This window comes from Phyllobates terribilis, unplaced genomic scaffold (genome assembly GCF_046119375.1).
Source record: "Phyllobates terribilis strain yellow unplaced genomic scaffold, ASM4611937v1 Scaffold_2564__1_contigs__length_123353, whole genome shotgun sequence".
In the NCBI taxonomy this organism is placed as follows: Eukaryota; Metazoa; Chordata; class Amphibia; order Anura; family Dendrobatidae; genus Phyllobates; species Phyllobates terribilis.
The window spans coordinates 4401-22023 of NW_027365321.1; the positions used below are offsets into that span (position 1 = coordinate 4401).

The 17623-nt window shown below is 55.9% G+C and overlaps 1 protein-coding gene across 1 annotated transcript in view; it reads left to right on the forward strand.

Moving 5' to 3' along the window:
• The first annotated feature begins 3826 nt into the window (after positions 1 to 3826).
• The window catches only part of PLEKHM2 (pleckstrin homology and RUN domain containing M2), a 41176-nt gene continuing 27379 nt past the window's right edge, over positions 3827 to 17623 (forward strand). The window contains exons 1-11 of the mRNA XM_073669130.1: positions 3827 to 3899; positions 3985 to 4153; positions 5260 to 5433; positions 5600 to 5709; positions 5781 to 5880; positions 6279 to 6366; positions 9903 to 10089; positions 10225 to 10284; positions 14208 to 14553; positions 14765 to 15424; positions 15568 to 15637. Coding sequence (XP_073525231.1) covers positions 3827 to 3899; positions 3985 to 4153; positions 5260 to 5433; positions 5600 to 5709; positions 5781 to 5880; positions 6279 to 6366; positions 9903 to 10089; positions 10225 to 10284; positions 14208 to 14553; positions 14765 to 15424; positions 15568 to 15637 — 2037 coding nt within the window. The remainder of the gene's footprint in view (positions 3900 to 3984; positions 4154 to 5259; positions 5434 to 5599; positions 5710 to 5780; positions 5881 to 6278; positions 6367 to 9902; positions 10090 to 10224; positions 10285 to 14207; positions 14554 to 14764; positions 15425 to 15567; positions 15638 to 17623) is intronic.

Below are 17623 nucleotides of genomic sequence, written 5' to 3' on the forward strand. Positions count from 1 at the left end.
CATTATACACTGTGCCCCCTCTATACTCTGTACATTATACACTGTGCCTCCTCTATACTCTGTACATTATACACTGTGCCCCCTCTATACTCTGTACATTATACACTGTGCTCCCTCTATACTCTGTACATTATACACTGTGCCCCCTCTATACTCTGTACATTATACACTGTGCTCCCTCTATACTCTGTACATTATACACTGTGCCCCCTCTATACTCTGTACATTATACACTGTGCTCCCTCTATACTCTGTACATTATACACTGTGCCCCCTCTATACTCTGTACATTATACACTGTGCCTCCCTCTATACTCTGTACATTATACACTGTGCTCCCTCTATACTCTGTACATTATACACTGTGCTCCCTCTATACTCTGTACATTATACACTGTGCCCCCTCTATACTCTGTACATTATACACTGTGCCCCCTCTATACTCTGTACATTATACACTGTGCCTCCTCTATACTCTGTACATTATACACTGTGCTCCCTCTATACTCTGTACATTATACACTGTGCCCCCTCTATACTCTGTACATTATACACTGTGCTCCCTCTATACTCTGTACATTATACACTGTGCCTCCTCTATACTCTGTACATTATACACTGTGCTCCTCTATACTCTGTACATTATACACTGTGCCCCCTCTATACTCTGTACATTATACACTGTGCCCCCTCTATACTCTGTACATTATACACTGTGCCCCCTCTATACTCTGTACATTATACACTGTGCCCCCTCTATACTCTGTACATTATACACTGTGCTCCCTCTATACTCTGTACATTATACACTGTGCTCCCTCTATACTCTGTACATTATACACTGTGCCCCCTCTATACTCTGTACATTATACACTGTGCCCCCTCTATACTCTGTACATTATACACTGTGCCTCCTCTATACTCTGTACATTATACACTGTGCCCCTCTATACTCTGTACATTATACACTGTGCCTCCTCTATACTCTGTACATTATACACTGTGCCCCCTCTATACTCTGTACATTATACACTGTGCCTCCTCTATACTCTGTACATTATACACTGTGCTCCCTCTATACTCTGTACATTATACACTGTGCTCCCTCTATACTCTGTACATTATACACTGTGCCCCTCTATACTCTGTACATTATACACTGTGCCCCCTCTATACTCTGTACATTATACACTGTGCCTCCTCTATACTCTGTACATTATACACTGTGCCCCCTCTATACTCTGTACATTATACACTGTGCCCCCTCTATACTCTGTACATTATACACTGTGCCCCCTCTATACTCTGTACATTATACACTGTGCCCCCTCTATACTCTGTACATTATACACTGTGCCCCCTCTATACTCTGTACATTATACACTGTGCCCCCTCTATACTCTGTACATTATACACTGTGCCTCCTCTATACTCTGTACATTATACACTGTGCTCCCTCTATACTCTGTACATTATACACTGTGCCCCCTCTATACTCTGTACATTATACACTGTGCCCCCTCTATACTCTGTACATTATACACTGTGCTCCCTCTATACTCTGTACATTATACACTGTGCCCCCTCTATACTCTGTACATTATACACTGTGCCCCCTCTATACTCTGTACATTATACACTGTGCCCCCTCTATACTCTGTACATTATACACTGTGCTCCCTCTATACTCTGTACATTATACACTGTGCTCCCTCTATACTCTGTACATTATACACTGTGCCCCCTCTATACTCTGTACATTATACACTGTGCCCCCTCTATACTCTGTACATTATACACTGTGCCCCCTCTATACTCTGTACATTATACACTGTGCCCCCTCTATACTCTGTACATTATACACTGTGCTCCCTCTATACTCTGTACATTATACACTGTGCTCCCTCTATACTCTGTACATTATACACTGTGCCCCTCTATACTCTGTACATTATACACTGTGCCCCCTCTATACTCTGTACATTATACACTGTGCCTCCTCTATACTCTGTACATTATACACTGTGCCCCCTCTATACTCTGTACATTATACACTGTGCCCCCTCTATACTCTGTACATTATACACTGTGCTCCCTCTATACTCTGTACATTATACACTGTGCTCCCTCTATACTCTGTACATTATACACTGTGCCCCCTCTATACTCTGTACATTATACACTGTGCTCCCTCTATACTCTGTACATTATACACTGTGCTCCCTCTATACTCTGTACATTATACACTGTGCCTCCTCTATACTCTGTACATTATACACTGTGCTCCCTCTATACTCTGTACATTATACACTGTGCCCCCTCTATACGCTGTACAGCAATACGGTGCGGCGCTGATCTCTGGGGTCGGCTGTGGTCTGCGGCGCTGATCACGGGGGAGCCGGCTGTGGTCCGCGGCGCTGATCACGGGGGGGCCGGCTGTGGTCCGCTGCGCTGATAACTGGGGACGTCCAGTCCTCCGTATCAGCAGCGCTGCCTAGTGGCCGGGAATAGGGCTGTCACCTGTGGCAAGGCATGCTGGCACTTGTAGTTCTTGTAAATAGCAGAACAGGTTGACCGACTTATGTTTCTGGGGCGATGGCTGTGAATGCAAAGAATCCCGACCGTCCGGAAATACAGTCACCGCCGGGCGGAATAACGAGCATTAAATCTAGTGAGGTTATAAATGTGATGTCAGCCCTCGTATAACGCTCCAGCACTGATACCGTGGGCACAAAAAGTCTACACACCCCTGTGGGAGAATCAGTCCAGGACTTCTCCCCCTTTATTGTCGCCATAATCTGCACTAATCCAGAGAAATACACTGAAATATTTCTGAGGAGAAATTAACAAACTGCAATAATGTGTTTGCATAAGTGTGCACACCCTGCTATGATTGTGGCTGAGCTCAGAATCAGCCGATCACATTCCCCCATGGTACACAGTAGTCAGCGCTCGGCTGCCGTCATTTACAGTTATTCTGATTAACGCCAGAGAAAGTGTCGCTGCTCTCGGAGGATGTGCCCCCCTATAAACAGCTGACAACACAGCAAACGATCTCCGTGTGGAAAGTTGTCAGGAGACGGTACAAGAACATTTCCCAGGCTTCAGATCCACCATGGACACTGTGAGGATGTCACAAGAAGGGGCTGAAATCCGGCCGCACAGCGACATCACCCAGAGCTGGACGTCCCTCCATGATGAACAGACCAGAACATTGGTGCTGGAGGCTGCAAGAGGCTGAGACAACATTAGAGGAGCTGCAGGAGCTTCTGACCAGTCCTGGTTGTATCCTGCATGTGACCACAATCTCCCGTAATCCTCATATCTCCAGCCTGTGGGGTCGGGGAAAAGATGGAGCCTTTGCTTACAAAACCTCCAGGCCGGCCATCTTTTTCCATCACATCGGCCAGAAGCAGAGACGTGTTCTGTGTGATGAGACAGAGGGGGAACTCTGCGGCCATAATCCCACAAGGCACAAAGCCAACACCGGTCATCACCAAAAGATCACCATCCCCACAGTGAGGCATGGGGGAAGCAGCATTGTGTTCTGGAGCTGGTCTTCAGCAGCTGGATCTGGGGCTTTAGCCAAGGGGGAGGGGCTTATGGAGAGAACAAATATCAGACAATTCTACATCAGAACCTTCCGGCCGCTGATAAAAGCTGAAGATGAGGAGGAATTTCACCTCTCACCAGACAACGACCCTGAGCGACCTCTGAAGCTCTGGAGCCGCTGAGGGGCAATCTGTGGTGACCTGAAGAGGGCGCTGTACACAGGAGACGCCCCCGCAATCTGACAGATGTGGAGACGCCGACAACGATCGCCAAGATGTGCCGAGTGATCGACCCCCGAGCCAAAAACACCGATCGCTGCCAGAGACTCACAGGGACTGCAGCAAAGTGTTAGTGTAAGGATGTGAAGACTTCCGCAAACAAATTATTTACTTGTATATTTTGTTTTAGCTGATTTTCTATAATACTCGTTAGTGGCAGCTCGGCCCCTCGCCCTCGGTCCGGCGGGTCGCGGCTCTGTCGCTGTCGGCCCCTCTGTCCGGCGGGTCGCAGCTCTGTCGCTGTCGGCCCCTCTGTCCGGCGGCTCTGTCGCTGTCGGCCCCTCTGTCCGGCGGGTCGCGGCTCTGTCGCTGTCGGCCCCTCTGTACGGCGGGTCGCGGCTCTGTCGCTGTCGGCCCCTCTGTCCGGCGGGTCGCGGCTCTGTCGCTGTCGGCCCCTCTGTCCGGCGGGTCGCGGCTCTGTCGCTGTCGGCCCCTCTGTCCGGCGGGTCGCGGCTCTGTCGCTGTCGGCCCCTCTGTCCGGCGGGTCGCGGCTCTGTCGCTGTCGGCCCCTCTGTCCGGCGGGTCGCGGCTCTGTCTCTGTCGGCCCCTCTGTCCGGCGGGTCGCGGCTCTGTCGCTGTCGGCCCCTCTGTCCGGCGGGTCGCTGTCGGCCCCTCTGTCCGGCGGGTCGCTGTCGGCCCCTCTGTCCGGCGGGTCGCTGTCGGCCCCTCTGTCCGGCGGGTCGCTGTCGGCCCCTCTGTCCGGCGGGTCGCTGTCGGCCCCTCTGTCCGGCGGGTCGCGTCGGCCCCTCTGTCCGGCGGGTCGCGTCGGCCCCTCTGTCCGGCGGGTCGCGTCGGCCCCTCTGTCCGGCGGGTCGCGTCGGCCCCTCTGTCCGGCGGGTCGCGTCGGCCCCTCTGTCCGGCGGGTCGCGGCTCTGTCGTTGTCGGGCCCTCTGTCCGGCGGGTCGCGGCTCTGTCGTTGTCGGCCCCTCTGTCCGGCGGGCCGCTGCTCTGTCGCTGTCGGCCCCTCTGTCCGGCGGGCCGCTGCTCTGTCGCTGTCGGCCCCTCTGTCCGGCGGGTCGCGGCTCTGTCGCTGTCGGCCCCTCTGTCCGGCGGGTCGCGGCTCTGTCGCTGTCGGCCCCTCTGTCCGGCGGGTCGCGGCTCTGTCGCTGTCGGCCCCTCTGTCCGGCGGGTCGCGGCTCTGTCGCTGTCGGCCCCTCTGTCCGGCGGGTCGCGGCTCTGTCGCTGTCGGCCCCTCTGTCCGGCGGGCTGTCTCGTGATCGCTCGTGTTGTGACATCGTGGGGTTCGAGTTTCCTCTTTTTTGTGTTTTTGGTGTGTAATATATCATTGTGCTGCGTATGTTATAAATCCGGGAATGGGGGGGGACACATTAAGCGATGTGAGAACAGGACTGCAGCACAGAGTATTTCAGAAATGGAGCTGGAGGATTTTCTGAGAGTTACATAGTAGTTAAGCAGTGGCTCCCAGCAGCACAGAGGGATTCAGGTGTGCGCTGCTGCCCCCTGTGTGCAGTAACACTCGTTTTTTTTGCCCCCAGTTACAGAGTTACTTTGCTGCATGTGAGGATGAGACCCCCGCAATACGCAACCACGACCGCGTCCTGCAGAGGCTGTGCGAGCACCTGGACCATGCTCTGCTCTATGGGTGAGTGGGTCCCTGGGCTCTGACGTAGGGGGTGGTGGGGGGTCCCTGGGCTCTGTCGTGGTGGGGTCCCTGGGCTCTGACTTGGGTGGTGGGGGGGTCCCTGGGCTCTGTTGTGGGCTCAGGGGCAGCAGTATTGTCCGTGACCGGATCCTCTCTCCCCACGCAGGCTGCAGGACATCTCCTCGGGGTACTGGGTGCTCGTCGTCCACTTCACCCGCAGAGAAGCCGTGAAGCAGATAGAGGATCAGCAGCATGTGGCGACGCTGCTCGGCCGCAGTGAGTACTGGTGATCTGTAACCGCCTGCGATGAGCCGCTGCAGGCGCGTAACCTCTGCTGTCCCCCGCAGGCCGCGCCTGGCTGTACCTGGCGCTCAACGAGAATTCCCTGGAGAGTTACCTGCGGTTATTCCAGGAAAACCAAAGCCTCCTAGAGAAGTACTACTACAAGTAAGCAGCGGCCCCCGCTCCTCCACCGCAAGCTCCTCCGGCCCCCCCAGTGTCTGCCGCGGCACCGCTTCCTCCGCCATCCCCCCTTCCTCCTGTTGTCTGCTGCGATGCCGTCTCCTCCGGCCCCCTCCCAGTGTCTGCCGCCACGCCATCTCCTCCGCCGCCCCCTCCCAGTGTCTGCCGCCACGCCGTCTCCTCCGCCGCCCCCTCCCAGTGTCTGCCGCCACGCCGTCTCCTCCGCCGCCCCCTCCCAGTGTCTGCCGCCACGCCGTCTCCTCCGCCGCCCCCTCCCAGTGTCTGCCGCCACGCCGTCTCCTCCGCCGCCCCCTCCCAGTGTCTGCCGCGGCGCCTCCTCTCTCCCCCCTCTCCCTCTTCAGTGCTTTGTTGCTGTATTGCAGGAACGCCTTGGTCTGCAGCCACGATCATCTCACACTCTTCCTCACCCTCGTCTCCGGCCTGGAGTTCATTAGATTTGAGCTGGAGCTGGTGAGTAGTGACCGAGCAGGATCTGGGGATGGGGGCGCTCACCGCTGATACTGAACATCAGGGGGAAGCTGGGGGGAATAACGGAGCAACATAGAGACCAGGTGAGGGCAGAGACGAGCAGAATAGTGAGTGCAGCTCTGGAGTATAATACAGGAGGTAACTCAGGATCAGTAATGTAATGTATGTACACAGTGACTGCACCAGCAGAATAGTGAGTGCAGCTCTGGAGTATAATACACGATGTAACTCAGGATCAGTAATTTATGTACACAGTGACTGCAGAATAGTGAGTGCAGCTCTGGGGTATAATACAGGATGTAACTCAGGATCAGTAATGTAATGTATGTACACAGTGACTGCACCAGCAGAATAGTGAGTGCAGCTCTGGAGTATAATACAGGAGGTAACTCAGGATCAGTAATGTAATGTATGTACACAGTGACTGCACCAGCAGAATAGTGAGTGCAGCTCTGGAGTATAATACAGGATGTAACTCAGGATCAGTAATGTAATGTATGTACACAGTGACTGCACCAGCAGAATAGTGAGTGCAGCTCTGGAGTATAATAGAGGAGGTAACTCAGGATCAGTAATGTAATGTATGTACACAGTGACTGCACCAGCAGAATAGTGAGTGCAGCTCTGGGGTATAATACAGGAGGTAACTCAGGATCAGTAATGTATGTACACAGTGACTGCACCAGCAGAATAGTGAGTGCAGCTCTGGAGTATAATACAGGAGGTAACTCAGGATCAGTAATGTAATGTATTTAGACAGTGACTGCACCAGCAGAATAGTGAGTGCAGCTCTGGAGTATAATACAGGATGTAACTCAGGATCAGTAATGTAATGTATGTACACAGTGACTGCACCAGCAGAATAGTGAGTGCAGCTCTGGGGTATAATACAGGAGGTAACTCAGGATCAGTAATGTAATGTATGTACACAGTGACTGCACCAGCAGAATAGTGAGTGCAGCTCTGGAGTATAATACAGGATGTAACTCAGGATCAGTAATGTAATGTATGTACACAGTGACTGCACCAGCAGAATAGTGAGTGCAGCTCTGGAGTATAATACAGGATGTAACTCAGGATCAGTAATGTAATGTATGTACACAGTGACTACACCAGCAGAATAGTGAGTGCAGCTCTGGAGTATAATACAGGAGGTAACTCAGGATCAGTAATGTAATGTATGTACACAGTGACTGCACCAGCAGAATAGTGAGTGCAGCTCTGGAGTATAATACAGGATGTAACTCAAGATCAGTAATGTAATGTATGTACACAGTGACTGCACCAGCAGAATAGTGAGTGCAGCTCTGGAGTATAATACAGGATGTAACTCAGGATCAGTAATGTAATGTATGTACACAGTGACTACACCAGCAGAATAGTAAGTGCAGCTCTGGAGTATAATACAGGATGTAACTCAGGATCAGTAATGTAATGTATGTACACAGTGAGTGCAGCTCTGGAGTATAATACAGGATGTAACTCAGGATCAGTAATGTAATGTATGTACACAGTGACTGCACCAGCAGAATAGTGAGTGCAGCTCTGGAGTATAATACAGGATGTAACTCAGGATCAGTAATGTAATGTATGTACACAGTGACTGCACCAGCAGAATAGTGAGTGCAGCTCTGGAGTATAATACAGGATGTAACTCAGGATCAGTAATGTAATGTATGTACACAGTGAGTGCAGCTCTGGAGTATAATACAGGATGTAACTCAGGATCAGTAATGTAATGTATGTACACAGTGACTGCACCAGCAGAATAGTGAGTGCAGCTCTGGAGTATAATACAGGATGTCACTCAGGATCAGCAATGTAATGTATGTACACAGTGAGTGCACCAGCAGAATAGTGAGTGCAGCTCTGGAGTATAATACAGGATGTAACTCAGGATCAGTAATGTAATGTATGTACACAGTGACTGCACCAGCAGAATAGTGAGTGCAGCTCTGGAGTATAATACAGGATGTAACTCAGGATCAGCAATGTAATGTATGTGCACAGTGACTCCACCAGCAGAATAGCGAGTGCAGCTCTGGAGTATAATACAGGATGTAACTCAAGATCAGTAATGTAATGTATGTACACAGTGAGTGCACCAGCAGAATAGTGAGTGCAGCTCTGGAGTATAATACAGGAGGTAACTCAGGATCAGTAATGTAATGTATGTACACAGTGACTGCACCAGCAGAATAGTGAGTGCAGCTCTGGAGTATAATACAGGATGTAACTCAGGATCAGTAATGTAATGTATGTACACAGTGACTTCACCAGCAGAATAGTGAGTGCAGCTCTGGAGTATAATACAGGATATAACTCAGGATCAGTAATGTAATGTATGTACACAGTGACTGCACCAGCAGAATAGTGAGTGCAGCTCTGGAGTATAATACAGGATGTAACTCAGGATCAGTAATGTAATGTATGTACACAGTGACTGCACCAGCAGAATAGTGAGTGCAGCTCTGGAGTATAATACAGGATGTAACTCAGGATCAGTAATGTAATGTATGTACACAGTGACTGCACCAGCAGAATAGTGAGTGCAGCTCTGGGGTATAATACAGGATGTAACTCAGGATCAGTAATGTAATGTATGTACATAGTGACTGCACCAGCAGAATAGTGAGTGCAGCTCTGGAGTATAATACAGGATGTAACTCAGGATCAGTAATGTATGTACACAGTGACTGCACCAGCAGAATAGTGAGTGCAGCTCTGGAGTATAATACAGGAGGTAACTCAGGATCAGTAATGTATGTACACAGTGACTGCACCAGCAGAATAGTGAGTGCAGCTCTGGAGTATAATACAGGAGGTAACTCAGGATCAGTAATGTAATGTATGTACATAGTGACTGCACCAGCAGAATAGTGAGTGCAGCTCTGGAGTATAATACAGGATGTAACTCAGGATCAGTAATGTAATGTATGTACACAGTGACTGCACCAGCAGAATAGTGAGTGCAGCTCTGGAGTATAATACAGGAGGTAACTCAAGATCAGTAATGTAATGTATGTACATAGTGACTGCACCAGCAGAATAGTGAGTGCAGCTCTGGAGTATAATACAGGATGTAACTCAGGATCAGTAATGTAATGTATGTACACAGTGACTGCACCAGCAGGATAGTGAGTGCAGCTCTGGGGTATAATACAGGATGTAACTCAGGATCAGTAATGTAATGTATGTACACAGTGACTGCACCAGCAGGATAGTGAGTGCAGCTCTGGGGTATAATACAGGATGTAACTCAGGATCAGTAATGTAATGTATGTACACAGTGACTGCACCAGCAGAATAGTGAGTGCAGCTCTGGGGTATAATACAGGATGTAACTCAGGATCAGTAATGTAATGTATGTACACAGTGACTGCACCAGCAGAATAGTGAGTGCAGCTCTGGGGTATAATATAGGATGAGCCGGGGGGGGTGTAGCTGTCCCCTTACCTGTGCGCTCGGCTCTGTACCTTGCTTCCTCATGGCGGTGCGCTGTACTTTCTCATCTGCAGGATGTCCCCTACCTGGACGTGGCTCCTTACATGCCGGAGTACTACAAACCCCAATATCTCCTTGACTTTGAGGACCGCCTTCCCAGCAATGTTCGGGGTTCGGACAGTCTGTCTCTCAATTCCTTCAACTCCATCAACTCCACTAACCTGGAGTGGGACGACAGCGCCATTGCTCCATCCAGTGAAGGTAGGAGCGCTGCTGGGGGGCAGGTCCGTGGTGTTATGGGGCGCTGGATGATGGACGTGTGATACGTGGAGCGCTGCTCCTCGCCATCCATCTGCTCTGGTATCTAATCCGCTCTTTTGTCCTTGGTCTCTGTAGATTATGATTTTGGAGATGCTTACCCTGCGGTGCCGTCCGTCCCCAGCACAGACTGGGAAGGTGGGGACCAGCTGCTTTCTGCCCCTTCTTCTGCCCCCTCATGTGGTCTCTTCTCAGCCTTGTTTTCTTCTTTCTCCTCTGCCTTCATCCTTCCCTTCATGTTTCTCTTTCCCTCCTTGATATCGTTAACTCACATACTCCTCATTATATTTCCTCGCCCTTCTCCTCCTCTGCCTTGTCTCCTCCTCCTTCCTCCACCATGTTGTCTCGTCCACCTCTTCCTCCGCCATGTTGTCTCCTCCTCCTTCCTCCACCATGTTGTCTTGTCCACCTCCTCCTCTTCCTCCGCCATGTTGTCTCGTCCACCTCCTCCTCCTCCTCCTCCTCCTCCTCCTCCTCCTCCTCCTCCTCCTCCTCCTCCTCCTCCTCCTCCTCCTCCTCCTCCTCCTCCTTCCTCCACCATGTTGTCTCGTCCACCTCCTCCTCCTCTTTCTCCACCTTGTTGTCTCGTCCACCTCCTCCTCCTTCCTCCGCCATGTTGTCTCGTCCACCTCCTCTTCCTCCACCATGTTGTCTCGTCCACCTCGTCCTCCTCTTCCTCCGCCATGTTGTCTCGTCCTCCTCTTCCTCCGCCATGTTGTCTTGTCCACCTCCTCCTCTTTCCTCCGCCATGTTGTCTTGTCCACCTCCTCCTCCTTCCTCCACCATGTTGTCTCGTCCTCCTCTTCCTCCGCCATGTTGTCTCGTCCTCCTCTTCCTCCGCCATGTTGTCTCGTCCTCCTCTTCCTCCGCCATGTTGTCTCGTCCACCTCCTCTTCCTCCGCCATGTTGTCTCGTCCACCTCCTCTTCCTCCGCCATGTTGTCTCGTCCTCCTCTTCCTCCGCCATGTTGTCTCGTCCACCTCCTCCTCCTCTTCCTCCGCCATGTTGTCTCGTCCACCTCCTCTTCCTCCGCCATGTTGTCTCGTCCACCTCCTCCTCCTCTTCCTCCGCCATGTTGTCTCGTCCTCCTCCTCCGCCATGTTGTCTCGTCCACCTCCTCTTCCTCCGCCATGTTGTCTCGTCCACCTCCTCTTCCTCCGCCATGTTGTCTTGTCCACCTCCTCCTCTTTCCTCCGCCATGTTGTCTTGTCCACCTCCTCCTCCTTCCTCCACCATGTTGTCTCGTCCTCCTCTTCCTCCGCCATGTTGTCTCGTCCTCCTCTTCCTCCGCCATGTTGTCTCGTCCTCCTCTTCCTCCGCCATGTTGTCTCGTCCACCTCCTCTTCCTCCGCCATGTTGTCTCGTCCACCTCCTCTTCCTCCGCCATGTTGTCTCGTCCACCTCCTCTTCCTCCGCCATGTTGTCTCGTCCACCTCCTCTTCCTCCGCCATGTTGTCTCGTCCACCTCCTCTTCCTCCGCCATGTTGTCTCGTCCACCTCCTCTTCCTCCGCCATGTTGTCTCGTCCACCTCCTCTTCCTCGGCCATGTTGTCTCGTCCACCTCCTCCTCCTCTTCCTCCGCCATGTTGTCTCGTCCACCTCTTCCTCCGCCATGTTGTCTCGTCCACCTCTTCCTCCGCCATGTTGTCTCGTCCACCTCTTCCTCCGCCATGTTGTCTCGTCCACCTCTTCCTCCGCCATGTTGTCTCGTCCACCTCTTCCTCCGCCATGTTGTCTCGTCCACCTCTTCCTCCGCCATGTTGTCTCGTCCACCTCTTCCTCCGCCATGTTGTCTCGTCCACCTCTTCCTCCGCCATGTTGTCTCGTCCACCTCTTCCTCCGCCATGTTGTCTCGTCCACCTCTTCCTCCGCCATGTTGTCTCGTCCACCTCCTCCTCCTCCTCTTCCGCCATGTTGTCTCGTCCACCTCCTCCTCCTCTTCCTCCGCCATGTTGTCTCGTCCACCTCCTCCTCCTCCTCCTCCTCCTCCTCTTCCGCCATGTTGTCTCGTCCACCTCCTCCTCCTCCTCCTCCTCTTCCGCCATGTCGTCTCGTCCACCTCCTCCTCTTTCCTCCGCCATGTCGTCTCGTCCACCTCCTCATCCTCTTCCTCCGCCATGTTGTCTCATCCACCTCTTCCGCCATGTTGTCTCGTCCACCTCCTCCTCCTCCTTCCTCCGCCATGTTATCTCGTCGCCCTCTTCCTCCGCCATGTCGTCTTGTCCACCTCCTCCTCTTTCCTCCGCCATGTCGTCTCGTCCACCTCCTCATCCTCTTCCTCCACCATGTTGTCTCGTCCACCTCCTCCTCCTCTTCCGCCATGTTGTCTCGTCCACCTCCTCCTCCTCCTTCCTCCGCCATGTTATCTCGTCGCCCTCTTCCTCCGCCATGTCGTCTCGTCCACCTCCATGTCGTCTCGTCCACCTCCTCCTCTTTCCTCCGCCATGTCGTCTCGTCCACCTCCTCATCCTCTTCCTCCGCCATGTCTCGTCCACCTCCTCCTCCTCCTCTTCCTCCGCCATGTTGTCTCGTCCACCTCCTCCTCCTCTTCCCTGTCACTAATCTCCAGATCAGGTCTTCGTGCCGCTGTTGGTTGATACTAACCCACCTTCTTTATAGATTTGATGATTTTCCTTGTAGACGGTTTTGATTCTTTGTGGCTCAGAATCCACAGACAAAAGAGGGGATGATAATGAGACCCGGTGGTCCCACCTGTGCTCTCCTGTATAGACCCCCCCCCCTCCTATATAGCTTCTGTCCCTCCTGTCTACACCCCCGTATATCCTCCCTACCTCCCCCGTATATCCTCCGTCCGTCGTCGTCCTCCCCGTATATCCTCTGTCCGTCGTCTCACCCCGTATATCCTCCGTCCGTCATCGTCGTCGTCCCTCCGTCCGTCGTCTCCCTCCCTCCCCCGTATGTCCTCCGTCCGTCGTCTCCCTCCCTCCCCCGTATATCCTCCGTCCGTCGTCGTCCTCCCCGTATATCCTCTGTCCGTCGTCTCCCCCCGTATATCCTCCGTCCGTCATCGTCGTCGTCCCTCCGTCCGTCGTCTCCCTCCCCCCCCGTATGTCCTCCGTCCGTCGTCTCCCTCCCCCCCCGTATGTCCTCCGTCCATCGTCTCCCTCCCCCCCCCCGCATGTCCTCCGTCCGTCGTCTCCCTCCCCCCCCGCATGTCCTCCGTCCGTCGTCTCCCTCCCCCCCCGCATGTCCTCCGTCCGTCGTCTCCCTCCCCCCCGCATGTCCTCCGTCCGTCGTCTCCCTCCCCCCCCGCATGTCCTCCGTCCGTCGTCTCCCTCCGTCGTCTCCCTCCCCCCCCCGTATGTCCTCCGTCCGTCGTCTCCCTCCCCCCCGCATGTCCTCCGTCCGTCGTCTCCCTCCCCCCCCCCGCATGTCCATTGTCCGTCGTCTCCCTCTCCCCCCCCGTATGTCCTCCGTCCGTCGTCTCCCTCCCCCCCCCCCCCCGTATGTCCTCCGTCCGTCGTCTCCCTCCCGCCCCCCCGTATGTCCTCCGTCCGTCGTCGTCCTCCCCGTATATCCTCCGTCCGTCGTCGTCCTCCCCGTATATCCTCCGTCCGTCGTCGTCCTCCCCGTATATCCTCCGTCCGTCGTCGTCCTCCCCGTATGTCCTCCGTCCGTCGTCGTCCTCCCCGTATGTCCTCCGTCCATCGTCTCCCTCCCCCCCCCCCCGTATGTCCTCCGTCCGTCGTCTCCCTCCCCCCCCCCGTATCTCCTCCGTCCGTCGCCCCCCCCCCCGTGTGTCCTCCGTCCGTCATCGCCCCCTGTATGTCCTCCGTCCGTCGTCGCCCCCTGTATGTCCTCCGTCCCCCTGCCGCTTGCCCTCCCAGTAGTCTTCCCCCTGTTCTGTATTCGCCCGTGCGGTCACATAGCGGCACCGCTTCCTGGGCGGGGGTGGGGTGACCACTTGCTGGTGTGGTTGTCGGTAATCTATGGCGGATGATTGCGGAGGGCGGTGGCAAGATGTGATCATGGAGACCCCCGGCCGTCCCTGGACCCCTGTAATAAGTAACGCTTGTTTATGATACCCCCTCCCGTCACAGACGGAGACCCCCATGACGGCGGAAGCTGCCCCCGCTCTGCACCGTTTGTGCTCAATGGCCCCAAAACACAAGTGAAGATCTCAGTGCAGCGATACAACCCGTTCACACAGGATGTGTCCCCTTGTGATGTCGCCCCAGGAGCCGGCACGGCGGCCAACACCCCCGACACCAGTGACCCCATCACCCAAGACTCAGAGCTAGAAGTCACCTCCTCCGAGACCACCCAGTCTCACAATCTGCCCCCCCAGGACACTCGCCAAGACGGCCTGTCCACCTCCGAATCCACCCCGGTGCACGAGGCGGGCGGCAAAAACGCTGAAGACCCCTGCGAGCTGGAGGTGATACGGTGAGTGCTGACGGCACAGACCCCCTATGTGAGCCCACCGAGTGTCTGCACCCATCATTGTGCTGAACCGCAGCTGATGGGGGTGATGGTCCTGTAGTATTGGGCAGAGGCCCCCCTTGTTGTTATCTTGGTCTTCTGGGCTTTTCTTGATCCGCCTCGGTGGGGGTCTTCTGGGCTCCCCCCCTATTCTGTTGTTATCTTAATCTTTCAGGATTGTAAGGAAGAAGAGGGGCGGTAAGCGCAGGAAGGCTCGCTCTGATGACGGCCCCCGACCTCTCCTCAGCCCCTCAGAGCCCGATGACCCGGAGAGCGAGCAGAACACGGGGGTCTGTAATGGCGACCCAGGAGACAAGGCGGGGGAGCTGGGCGAGCCCGGCCTGCGACTGCCCGAGATGCAGGACACATCCATGGAGCTGGTGGGGCGGCCGCTGAGCGAGGTTATCGAGAAGCTGAACGGCCATCTGGACCCCCACGACTGGGACCCTCACCCGGAAACCACGGACCATTCCTTTCGGACCCGCTCCCCGGGAGAGAGCCCCGGGGGTTTCCAGAGCCAGGACGCTGCTCAGGGAGCGCAGGACCCCAGGGACTTCTACTACTTTACCCCAGAGAGTCCAGACGCTGCTGCAGCAGGTGGTGGCGACATTGACCTTGCAGGCCAGAGCCAACCGGCACATGTTCCTGGTGGCCCTGAGGATACTGGAGCGGAAGAAGGAGGACCACCGGCTGAAGAGCTCCTAGGAGACCCCGCGCCGCCCCCCAACACCGGCTCTGCTGGGACTAGTAGTCCAGTGCTGAGCATCGCAGAAGACTCCGGGGTAGAGGAGGGACAGGGGAGTCCTGCCGAGGCTCCTCACCCCTGCGACTTCAGGTGAGCAGCTCATGTCTGCCCCCTCTGGGCAGGGAGATGATAATGCGAGGAAGGAGGCTGCTCTGCTACTGATGCCGGGGGTGTCTGGACATGCTGGGAGCTGTAGTCCTTGATTGGATGTATTAATGTGTTTTTCTCCTCAGGGTGGATAATAATCTCCTCCTGCTGCTGATGATCCACGTCTTCCGAGAGAACGAGGAGCAGCTTTTCAAGGTGAGGGGTCCGCCAGGGCCGGTGTGGGTGGGGGCCGCAGCTTCCCGTCACTTCTGGGGGTAGGTGGGTGGTTGGGGGCCGCAGCTTCCCGTCACTTCTGGAGGTGGGTGGGGGCCGCAGCTTGCCGTCACTTCTGGAGGTGGGTGGGGGCCGCAGCTTGCCGTCACTTCTGGAGGTGGGTGGGGGCCGCAGCTTGCCGTCACTTCTGGAGGTGGGTGGAGGCCGCAGCTTGCCGTCACTTCTGGAGGTGGGTGGGGGCCGCAGCTTCCCGTCACTTCTGGAGATGGGTGGGGGCCGCAGCTTCCCGTCACTTCTGGAGGTGGGTGGGGGCCGCAGCTTCCCGTCACTTCTGGGGGTAGGTGGGTGGTTGGGGCCGCAGCTTGCCGTCACTTCTGGGGGTAGGTGGGTGGTTGGGGCCGCAGCTTGCCGTCACTTCTGGGGGTAGGTGGGTGGTTGGGGCCGCAGCTTGCCGTCACTTCTGGGGGTGGGTGGGGGCCGCAGCTTCCCGTCACTTCTGGGGGTAGGTGGGTGGTTGGGGCCGCAGCTTGCCGTCACTTCTGGGGGTGGTTGGGGGCCGCAGCTTCCCGTCACTTCTGGAGGTGGGTGGGGGCCGCAGCTTGCCATCACTTCTGGAGGTGGGTGGGGGCCGCAGCTTGCCGTCCCTTCTGGGGGTAGGTGGGTGGGTGAAGGCCGCAGCTTCCCGTCACTTCTGGGGGTAGGTGGGTGGGTGGGGCCGCAGCTTCCCATCACTTCTGGGGGTAGGTGGGTGGGTGGGGGCCGCAGCTTCCCATCACTTCTGGGGGTAGGTGGGTGGGTGGGGGCCGCAGCTTCCCGTTACTTCTGGGGGTAGGTGGGTCGGTGGGGGCCGCAGCTTCCCGTCACTTCTGGAGGTAGGTGGGTGGGTGGGGCCGCAGCTTCCCGTCACTTCTGGGGGTAGGTGGGTGGGTGGGGGCCGCAGCTTCCCGTTACTTCTGGGGGTAGGTGGGTCGGTGGGGGCCGCAGCTTCCCGTCACTTCTGGAGGTAGGTGGGTGGGGCCGCAGCTTGCCGTCACTTCTGGGGGTAGGTGGGTGGGTGGGGCCGCAGCTTCCCGTCACTTCTGGGGGTAGGTGGGTGGGTGGGGCCGCAGCTTCCCGTCACTTCTGGGGGTAGGTGGGTGGGTGGGGCCGCAGCTTCCCGTGGGTGGGTGGGGCCGCAGCTTCCCGTCACTTCTGGGGGTAGGTGGGTGGGTGGGGCCGCAGCTTCCCGTGGGTGGGTGGGGCCGCAGCTTCCCGTCACTTCTGGGGGTAGGTGGGTGGTTGGGGCCGCAGCTTCCCGTCACTTCTGGGGGTAGGTGGGTGGTTGGGGCCGCAGCTTCCCGTCACTTCTGGGGGTAGGTGGGTGGGTGGGGCCGCAGCTTCCCGTGGGTGGGTGGGTGGGTGGGGCCGCAGCTTCCCGTGGGTGGGTGGGGCCGCAGCTTCCCGTCACTTCTGGGGGTAGGTGGGTGGTTGGGGCCGCAGCTTCCCGTCACTTCTGGGGGTAGGTGGGTGGTTGGGGCCGCAGCTTCCCGTCACTTCTGGGGGTGGTTGGGGGCCGCAGCTTTCCGTCACTTCTGGAGGTAGGTGGGTGGGTGGGGCCGCAGCTTGGGTGGGGCCGCAGCTTCCCGTCACTTCTGGGGGTAGGTGGGTGGTTGGGGCCGCAGCTTGCCGTCACTTCTGGGGGTAGGTGGGTGGGTGGGGCCGCAGCTTCCCGTCACTTCTGGAGGTAGGTGGGTGGGTGGGGCCGCAGCTTGGGTGGGGCCGCAGCTTCCCGTCACTTCTGGGGGTAGGTGGGTGGTTGGGGCCGCAGCTTCCCGTCACTTCTGGGGGTAGGTGGGTGGTTGGGGCCGCAGCTTGCCGTCACTTCTGGGGGTAGGTGGGTGGTTGGGGCCGCAGCTTGCCGTCACTTCTGGGGGTAGGTGGGTGGTTGGGGCCGCAGCTTGCCGTCACTTCTGGGGGTAGGTGGGTGGT